Here is a 10,293-nt window from a genome sequence, read left to right as displayed (position 1 = left end):
CCTGCTCCGGCTGCCCGAAGGAAGCCCCTCCGCTGGAGACAGGCTTTCGCTGCGAGCGTGAAAGCGCCTTTAAACCCGGGATCTGTGTTACGTGTTTTCCTAAGGATGTTATAGACCTGAAATGCCACAAGCCCCTAGCTTTTATAAAGAGTTGTGGTGTTCTTTGAAGGCTGAATTCGAAGTGAAGAGCATTAGCCTATAAGGCTCGGATTCGTAAATAACTTGCCTTAGAGGTTAAGAACGTGAAATTTTACAGCATATTTTTTTAAGCAGCCCTGCTAAAACTACCAAGCCCTTAAGAGAAGCAAGATTCAAGATCCCCCCTTGATACAGTTCTTTCTGTGGTCCTTCTGCTGCCTGGGCTCTCTTTAGTCCCGCGGTGGTGGTGGAGGCTGTGCACCGGTCTGCTACAGCGTAAGCAGTGGCTTCAGAGGCCCCCAGGCTTCATTCTGGAGCAAAATGCAATTAGCTTGTCCGCATTAAATGCAGCAGTCTGACTCGGGGGTCCTCCTGTCCCTGAGTGCTTTAAAAGGCCTGTAGGTAGGTGAAAGAAAATGATCTGACCACGTTGTTCAGTGGGCTGGTAAACTTCTGCAACCTCCTCGGAAAGAGCTAACCGAGAGGCACCCTTGGGTGTTGGCTGCAGAGTGGTGCCCCTCGGCACTGCTGTTTGACTCGTGCCTTTTTAAGGCTGAAGTCAACACCCGTGGTGAGAGCAGTATTTTCTCCTGTGAGCCCGCCTGTCAGAAGTCTCTTCTGTTCAGTTTTTGCTGAACTTTGATAGTATAGAACCTTTCTGCAATGGCAGAAGCAGAGTTATAACTAGGGTAGCTGGGCCTTTTGACAATGGTCTTTGTGGATCCAGGGGGGCAGGAACCCTGCAGCTTAGCTCTTAGGGGGGGGCTGGGCCGGGTTCAGCTCCTGGTGCACCTGGCATGGAGTGTGCTGTGCGTGTTCTCACGCAGGGAAGCTACTGCTGTACAGACAGCCCCCCCACATGCAAGTCTTAATACTGTGGAAGTAAATCTCTACAGGATGTTCAGACCCCTGGGCAGTATCTGTGGGGAGGAGTGCCTAAGGCTGGGCCTTACTGCATTGATGAGCCTCAGGATGTCTGCACACTTGATCACAGGAGCACTCTTAGTTTTTCAGAGGGGCTCTTAGGTTTGGTCTAAACTTGTCTGAAAGCCTGTGCCTGATAGTAAAACAGCAGGGAGTAACTGGAATAGGATCCATTTTTCCCCCAACTCTGCCTCCCAGCTGCTGGGTGTTCAGGTCAGCTGTTACAGCCAATGTCTGCCCGCAAGTGTGTGAACAGATAACAAGATCTCAGCTATTTAAACTGGGACACCTGTCCTCTTTCTCTTGCAGCTGACATCAGCCTGGCAGACTGGGGCCGCAAGGCCATTGAGATTGCGGAGAATGAAATGCCAGGGCTGATGAAGATGCGGGAGATGTACGCTGCATCAAAGCCATTGAAAGGTGCACGTATCGCTGGTTGCCTTCATATGACTGTGCAGACGGCAGTTCTCATAGAGACCCTTATAGAGCTGGGAGCTGAGGTAAAGTGTCTCTGAGTTTCTCCTTCAGCGCACTCTTAAGTAATGCTCTGCCTGGGTCACTGCTTCTGCTTGTGTAACTGCCTTAGGGGATCCTGGCAAATGTCTTTACTTTTTGGAAGGGCCTGTGCTGCGGTCTCCAGGTGGGTTGATTATGTCTTCTCTCCTTAAGTAAAAAGCTTGTCACCTGTATTGCATGCACCTCTGGGGTGTGGTAGGTGTCTTCCCTCTGGACAAGCTACATCTTCATGAGTGCCTGTTTTGGGCTGGGTCCCTGGCTTCAGCAGCTGTTAGTTGTGTGCACAGCCCCGGAGCAGCGGTGCCAAAAGCTGCTCCCACATGATTGTGTTGTGCTCGGACATGCACTGCTGTAGCTGGTAATGCTGAAGCTCTAGTGACTGCCTCCAGCACAGATTAGCCTGTATTAAGAACCTCACTGTACCCTGGTAAAGTCAGCAAAAACTAATTAAGCTTTCTGAGAGCTTACAGTGGCCCCTAAGCTGTGCAGGAGAACAACAGGGGAGGCAGGGTGATTCAGTGATCGAGTGCTGGCGACTCCACTGACTTTGAATTCGTTCTGTGACTGTGGACCAGTTACCCTGGTTTGTAGTAAAGACTGAGATACTTATAAACCATTTGCTGCATCATGTCCTCTGCCTTGCTTGTTGAATGAAGTCCCAGCATTGTGGCTGAGGGTTCGCTGTGGAGGGTGTGAGGAGAACCGGGTATCTGAGCACCATCCACATAGCTTGCATGCCTAACAGGGAGCTGACTGGAACTTTGTGATTGATTGTTAAGTACATATATGATTTGAAATTCCTTCTTCCTGAAGTTTAGCAGCCTGAACTTGGTCTGTTCAGAGGTGCCCTATATGGGATTTTGCCCTGGGAATGGTTAGAAGGGTTGAGCAGTGTCCTGCTGATGAAAAGGCACTGGGAGGAGGGGAAGCTCTGTAGCAGCTAAGGTTTTTCCTCAAAGTGGAGGGAGGTGTAGATGTAGGCAGTGTGGCAGGTCAGCCTGGGCAAGGTATGTGCAGTTGTGCAGGTGTTCTTCAGCCAGTTCAGAGCTGTCCCACAGTTGCAGGTGGTGCAGTGCTGAAGGAGAACTTTGATGTGGAGGTACAGTCCTGGCTTTATTCCAGCTACTCTGTGTATGAAACTTTTGTGCCTCCACAGGATCTGAAAGAAAACAGCCACTGAAATTTGGGAAGCTCCTTGCTGCTCCTGTTGGTTGCTTTATCCCAGTATGGCTGGCCCAGGTAGCAGCTGTGTGCTTACTTAAACATCGCCAAGCTGCTCTAGTCTGAGCACAACCCCAAGTCCGTGTTGTGTGGATTCATCCTAGTTATTCAGAGAGGTACCTGCAGAGATTTGGTTCCTCTAAGCAGAAGCTGGGGTTGTGCCTTTAAGGTATGTGCTGTTGCATTAGCTCCTTCCTTGTCCAGCTGCCTGCCTGTTAGTTTAGACTTTAACTCAAGTTTGAATTTAGCCCTGGTTCATCTGTTCTGCCAGAACTTTGATGCCTGGGAGGAACAAGTGAATCTGATGAAACTATACCCTATATGATGAGGTTATAGCTCCCTGCAGTGTAGTAGTCTTGGTATCCCTTATACTCAAGAGTCTAAGTTCAGAAATGGTAATCAAAATGCATCCCGTTCATAGCCAGTGATGCAAGAATTAGGCTCTGAGCCCTTCAGGTATGCCAGTTATGCTAGGGTCTGTGCCATTATCACAAACTGGTGTTACAGATCTGAGGATGCAGAGTTGAAGTGGCCAATGTCTTATATCAAGTGATTGAAGTGTAAACAATATATAGTATTCTGTATATCTGAATTTCATGACACCTCCTGATGTCCTCTATACTGATACAGAGGCAGCTTAGAAAACCCCAGGTGAGGAGGTGCAGTGCTTAAGGTCATGAATTCACTTTCCCTGTGCGCTGTCCAGGTGTGATTTTGCTGACAAGTGTTGGTTGCGTAGGCTTAGATGAAGTGCTTCCTGCTGCAGCCCTGGCTTTGAAGTATCAATTCTTGATAAAGTGGGATGAGTGTCTGAAAACAGGCTGAAGGATTATGCCTTCCCACCCTCTCTCCTCAAGATCTGCTACAAATAAGCATGCAAGGACCTGCCCGTCAGCCCTGTAGGGAGCAGGGTGAGAACTCATGTGTGGCTCTGGGATGTGGTTTCTGTTTCTCTAGGGAACTGCAGTAGATATGCAGATACATTTCAATGCAACTCAGCACCATGCTGTTGCTTTTCTAGGTGCCTGAGCCTAGTTATGAAATCTGTGTGGAAAACACAGCTCAGCTGGAAAAGCTTCCATGACTGGAGCACAGAGTGGGAGCTGGGTGAGCATAATTCTGGAGAATAACTGTTGATGGAGTGTAGTGTTTCAGCTGCGTTTCTGACTCTTCTGAGTGCCAGCAGGTGTGTTGCTGCATGTCCATATCCCTCAGTGGACACTTGCATGTGGCTGTTCTGGAAATCTGAACTTTTTGGATCAAAACTTTCTAAACCCACCCTACTGTGCACTTCCTGAAGATCTATAGCTGAATGTATGCTCTGGCTGTCTGGCAGAAGCTCTTGTAAGCACATGGCTGAGTATCTGGCACAGCTAAAGCTCCACTATGTTCTCTCCCAAAGTGACATTATTCTCCCTGACCTGGTCAGATACTTAGTTTTCACCTAAACTTTGCAGAGCTACTGAGAAAGGCAGGAATCTGCACTCATATGCCTTTCTGCTCTTCTCTTTTTCCTGTGTCTGGAAGAGAGTGCCTGATATCTTAGAACTTTGTTCAGCAAACAGAACTTTGGGTTGTTTTTACAGGTACAATGGTCAAGCTGCAACATTTTCTCCACTCAGGACCACGCTGCAGCTGCTATTGCAAAAGCTGGTATCCCTGGTAAGTTTTCTGTGTCCTAATCTGGCTCTGAGTTGGGGTGTACTGGCTGTTCTAGCTAAATCAAACTGTACAAATCAAGTGCTTCTGAACGAGCTTCAGGGTAGAAATAGCCCATCAAAAGCAGTGATTGTTACAAACCAGGACGTTTGATTCAAGTTGCGTTGCATCAGACTGTGCATAGCACTCCTGACAATGGCTGGTGTTAGCAGCTTGAAGCCTGGTCACCCTCCAATGAAGAGCAGTTCCTTGTGGATTGGTATGAATACACTGATGTCTGCGTCTTACTCAGCCTAAGGGCGTACAGTCCTTGTGACTCTACTGGGAGCTGCATTTAGCTAAATGTTGGGATGTGTAAATCATGTGCCTAATGTGTGTTTGACTGGCCGAGTACTGCTGAGGTTCAAGTATAGCATGAAGCCAGTACAGATGCCTGGAGAGGCAGAAATACTGCTAGTGGTTGCAGTGTGTTACTGATGTACTGATACAGGAATGCACGAATAAGAGCAGACAAGTCGTGGCAGCTTGGATTTTAGTACTGTGCTAGAGACTGGTATTTGAACTCTCAGTTGCTTTTTTTTTATGCCCGAATAAGAGCAGACAAGGCGTGGCAGCTTGGATTTTAGTACTGTGCTAGAGACTGGTATTTGAACTCTCAGTTGCTGGAGAGTTTGTAGTCTGATGCGTAGCTCAGGCTAAAGTCTAGTCCCTCTTTTGCTGTGCTAGAGAATGCTGTAGCTCTGTTTTCATTGTCTGTATCAATATATCCCATGGCTATTTCTAATTCCTGGTAATGCAGGGTGTATTAGAGAGCAAGTGGGGTGTTGTGGATGTGCTTTAGTTTGCTTTGCCTTCTGCTTCTTAACATGCAAGAAGAATGAGAGCAGGGGAGTCTCAGTTTTGACCAAGTGTGTGGCCTGGAATAGAAAGCAAAGTGATTTCACTTCTCATTCTGAGATCTGTTTTTCAATGTAGATGTCTTTTCTGACCTGCAGGCACAGGTCTGCCACTGAGCTGCTGATGAAGTCTTCCTTTGGCTGCTTTACCATATGCTGAGTAAAACTGGCTAATTGCGTGCTTCTTTCCTTGTAGTGTTTGCCTGGAAAGGGGAGACCGATGAAGAGTATTTGTGGTGCATTGAGCAGACCCTGTACTTCAAGGATGGGCAGCCCCTCAACATGATTTTGGATGATGGCGGAGATCTTACCAACCTAGTTCATACCAAGTACCCACAGCTCTTGAAAGGTGACTTGCATCTTGTTCTGCCAGGCACAGTTCTGCTTGGGAGGCTGTTTGGGCAGTCTTTCTCTACAGGAATTCCCCTCTTATGTAAAAGGGGCGGGGGAAGAGGGGTGGGCATGCACAAACTGGCAATGAACGAGTCTATGAAAATTGCTTACAGTCCAAGACCAGAATCCTCCATCAACAACCCCTGCAGGGTTTCCATCTCTGCTCTGTAGTATGTAAGCTGCAGTGACCTGTCCTTCTGGCCATCCTTTGCAGTACCTAGCACCTGAGAATGACCAGTGGTACTGCTGACTTGCAAAAAGCTTCCTGGAAGTGGATTGTGTTTTAGAATTGCTTAATGTCTGCTCGTAATTAATAATGTTATCATTAATACTTACTCTTCCCCATCCTCTTAGTGCACCTCTGGATGAAGTCATGACAAACTGTAGCCTTTCTTGGAAAGGCAACAGTTTTCTACTCTGTATAAACTACAAGGTGTTCCCTCATCCCATTTGTCAGCAGAGATGCCGACAAGGGTTAGGCTCTTGCTTTGTTGACTTACCCTCAGTGTGAGTTAGTAAAATCGAAAACAGATCAGTGTGGTGTTGCTAGCGTGTGCTTGTATAAAAAGATTTATCCGAAGGATGTTTGGCATGACCTGCAGTAGCAGGCTGATCTGTCTGCAAGTGTGATATGTTCCCTTGGCTCTGCCAGTGTATGCCAGTGTTGTATGTGCTGCTGCAGGCCACAGATGCCTGGTGTTGCTAAAGGGATGTTTGAGGTGGGATGTGAAGAAAATTGGATGATGTTACGGAGTGGAAACTAAACTGATACAGTGAGGTGTGCTGATGTTTGTTCTTGGTCCACAGAGGTGAGGTTGCTGTGGAAGCCTGCTGGATGAGCTCTCCTTTGACTCTTGCACTGCTTTAAGAAGCTATGGGGAGAAAATCTGAAGGTGGCAGGCCATGGGTAGGGCTGTGTGAGGGAAGGAGTCGGGCTGCTCCTCATCTGTGTGCTCATGTGGGTAGGGGCACCAGGAAGAGAGGACACTGTGTGACAGGCCTCACTTAGCCTTGGTCCTCAACCTGATGTCACTAGTAATCCAACAGTAAACATCTTTGTGTTAATTAAACTGTAATGAGAGATTTTCATTGGTGTCTGCTCAGCAATGCTGGGTGCTTGGATACGCTCTCTTCTGTCAAAGGTCTCTTGCTTCCTATATTGCTGATGTTCATGACCTCTTGATTTCCTGCTGTCACCGATTTGGCCGAGGTAAAACACCAAGATCCGGTCACGATAATACCTTCCCTATCCCACCAGAGATAGGGAAGGGAGAAAAAGAATTAGTGAGACCTCGAATATACTTTTTGGAAAAAACTGAAACTTTAATAACACTACAAACTGGTGTATATATATGATACAAAGGCAAACCAGTAAGATATTGGGGTTTTTAGGAAATGGACAGGTGAGGGTTAACACCGCGGCAGCAGGGTAAAGATGGCGATGGCCACGTGGCGCAGGGCAAGGGAACCGTGGCAAGGACAAAGCACCGCGGTGCCATGTGGGGAGACCCAAAACCAGCACGGTGTTACCAGTCTATCATGGATTGAGGCAGCAAGCAAAGCAAACCCGGCGGCGAAAAGCTGTTGCAGGCAGGGAGACGGCTTCTCGGGTGTGTGGGGTCTGGTCCCGCACGGCTTGGCAGGCAGAAAGGGCTCCGGCGAGGGGGATTTTCCCGGCTTCGCAGAAGCGGCACGGCTCCTTGCGGTGAACAGTGGCTGTCCCCGGCGCGGCAACAGTGAGACACATCGGGGGCACGCAGCAGAGCAGAAAGCAGGTAGGCAGGTCTGTCAGATGTTGCCTATCGTGGATTGAGGCAGAAGCAAAGGCAAACCCGGCGGCGAAAAGCGTAGCAGGCAGGCTCGGCTCCTCCGGCGTGTGCAGGGGGTCCGGTCCCGCACGGCACGCACGGCTTGGCAGGCAGAAAGGGCTCCGGCGAGGGGGATTTTCCCGGCTTCGCAGAAGCGGCACGGCTCCTTGCGGTGAACAGTGGCTGTCCCCGGCGCGGCAACAGTGAGACACATCGGGGGCACGCAGCAGAGCAGAAAGCAGGTAGGCAGGTCTGTCAGATGTTGCCCTCTGCCTATCCGGTGCAGAAGAGCAGGGGGTCTGGTGGCTGGCTGCTTCTTAAAGGGCCAGCACCCAGAAACGGAAAGAAGCCCACCAGAACTTTTAACCAATTGATGTTGTGTTTCTATGTACATGGCAGGGAATATCTGATTGGTCACTACAACAAAGCTTCCAAAATGGGAAGTTTTGGTTAACCCAGGACACCTGCCATTTGATGCCAGGGAATATCACCATTGATCATGCCTTCCTGGCATTGTCAGAGGCAAAAAAAATGCATTTTCTGTGCTCTTACTTTGTTTTGCAGAGTTGTTTCCCTTCCACTCATATACAGCACCTCGGCTGGTGTCCCTGTTCCTGGGGGTCCTTGTGCTGAGCTCCTTTCACACTTTCAGCCCTTCTGTTGCCTGCTTCTTTCTACCCTCCAGCCCTTCGTTCCCTGTTACTTCTCTTGTGCTCCTGGCATGGAAGGGACTGGTATAGTACAGTGCAGTAGGGCAATGGCTGTTGGACCATCTCCTGTCCTGGCATCCATCCCTAGTCTGCCGTTGAAAAAAAAACCCCATCTGTACTGCCTGGAGTTGCTTCCTAAATTCGCAGGAATGGCTCTTCTGCTGTATTTTAAAGTCTAGACAGGATACCATACCTGTCAACATTTCCTTTGCCAAACGTGTGCCTTTCTGCACTGACTAGTTGAAAAACCTTCTGGCAGCAGTTCTGTAAACTAATTACGACTAACCTCTGTGGAGGGTGACAGGATTTGATCTGTTTTATCCTCCAGTTCATTGTTCCTTGGAAAGAGCAAAACTTCCAGAATGGGACCTACTGAGTAGAGTCTTGATGACGTTCAGCTGAGCTCTGCGCTTAGCCCTTTGCTGCAAAGTCTGCTTAAATCAAACTGGGTAGGTCCATTTTTTTGTATCTTGAAGATACAAAAGTTCCAGCCTAATGTACCCTAAGGGCTGTGGTGATATTTGATCTCTTTGGGGAGAGACAGAAGAGTAACATCAGCGGAGCATGCACAGTGTCTGGAAATCCTGGATCGGGAGTGCAGGAGATGTTTCAGCAGGCAACATCTGAAAGTGCTGTTTGCCATTTAAAGGCTGATCGGGTTTTCTGGGCTAATCTCCAAGGGAACTGTCTGTCTGCCATGCTTCATCTGCTTCTAATTTAAACAAGTTCGATCCTAGTGTGCAACTAACAGCTGAAAGCAGGGCTGGTTCAGATCTGCTTCAGCTAGGGGATGTGTTAAATAGGTGTGTGGAAATGTTCAGCAAGCTTCCTGCCCCCTGATTGTGACTGCAATGGATTCAGTGGCTTCTTCCACTAAACTAAGTGCCCTTAAATGCAGCATAAAGGTAGGAGGGGGAGAACTAGAACTGAGCAAAGGAGAAAGTTGTCTGAACTCGTGCAAGGGAGGGCTCTGGCCCGGTGCAGAAGATTCCTGTTGAGAGAGGATGGAGAAGATGGGATCATTTATGATTCATTGATGCAGACTTGCTCGTTGCTCAGGTAAGACATGGAGGGGAGCACAGCAAGTCTGCGGCTTTAGCAAGGCTTTTTCTGTTCAGTTCACCCTCTCCTTGCTGTAGGCCCTTTGCTGTTCTCCTGTCACGTCAGTCACTCGGGTGTTAAAATCAAGTTGTGTGCGAGCTCCCTTAGTGGAGTGTACAGTAGTTAGACCAGCAATAAATGTCACCTGGGGGCAGCAGGCAGGTGGCCTTCGGAGAGGGGAAGATGCTGCTGTACACGATGGGAGGTTTGCTTAGTCTGGTTTTCAAGACAATCTGCTAGGTTTAGTGTGAGCCGGGAGAGCTTTTGAAGGGTGATGAGTGTGTCTTCTAGTTCCCAGATAGACTAGAGGAGAGAGGGTGGGTTTGAACTGGAGGCTTCTGCTGTCACCTCCCATGGATTTCCTTCACGATGGAATGACTGAACTTGATCTAGGCAGTTGCACTGGGTGGCAGATGCTCTATTTAACAGCACCAGGCAATACTCTTTAGACTGTCCTGTCCCCTCCAAGCAAGCCCTGAATATGCTAAAGCCTGAACTTTTTCTGCCCGTGCGTTACCAGTGGCTCTGTGTGATGTCCATGATGACAGGTTTCTGTGGGGGTGGGTCTGCCTAGTCAAGCCCTGTTTCCTTCTAGCCCCGTCAGTCGGTCTCTTGTCGTGTGACAGTGTCTGATGGCTCTATCTTAAACCCCCCGAGACATCCGTACAAATGCTGATGTGAAAAATGCTTTGACCTGCGCTTGGAGACTTAAACCCAAGCTATCCGTGTTCTTTGTCGCTCCTCCGGGCGTAGTTCAGTTTGCTGCTTTGTTTTCTAGGCGGCAGCGGTGGGTTTGAGCCAGAATCCGCCTGCGGGCGCTGCTGCCCTGGCTGCGTTTGCTCGGCGGGGCGCTGCGGGAGTGGGAGGGGGCGGTCCTGCTAGGGGGCTGCGTGGCGGCACTGAGCTGCGGCCCGTGTTCCAGCCGGG

General features: G+C 49.1%; 1 protein-coding gene across 1 annotated transcript in view; it reads left to right on the top strand.

Moving 5' to 3' along the window:
- Positions 1 to 1,376: 1,376 nt before the first annotated feature.
- Positions 1,377 to 10,293, top strand: part of AHCY (adenosylhomocysteinase) — a 25,725-nt gene continuing 16,808 nt past the window's right edge. The window contains exons 1-3 of the mRNA XM_010138430.1: positions 1,377 to 1,562; positions 4,386 to 4,461; positions 5,551 to 5,703. Coding sequence (XP_010136732.1) covers positions 1,428 to 1,562; positions 4,386 to 4,461; positions 5,551 to 5,703 — 364 coding nt within the window. The 5' untranslated portion in view covers positions 1,377 to 1,427. The remainder of the gene's footprint in view (positions 1,563 to 4,385; positions 4,462 to 5,550; positions 5,704 to 10,293) is intronic.

The sequence above is a fragment of the Buceros rhinoceros genome, unplaced genomic scaffold (genome assembly GCF_000710305.1).
Source record: "Buceros rhinoceros silvestris isolate BGI_N320 unplaced genomic scaffold, ASM71030v1 scaffold13586, whole genome shotgun sequence".
NCBI classification, from domain to species: Eukaryota; Metazoa; Chordata; class Aves; order Bucerotiformes; family Bucerotidae; genus Buceros; species Buceros rhinoceros.
Note: the sequence above shows the minus strand (reverse complement) of the source record. Positions and strands in the feature narration are given on the sequence as shown.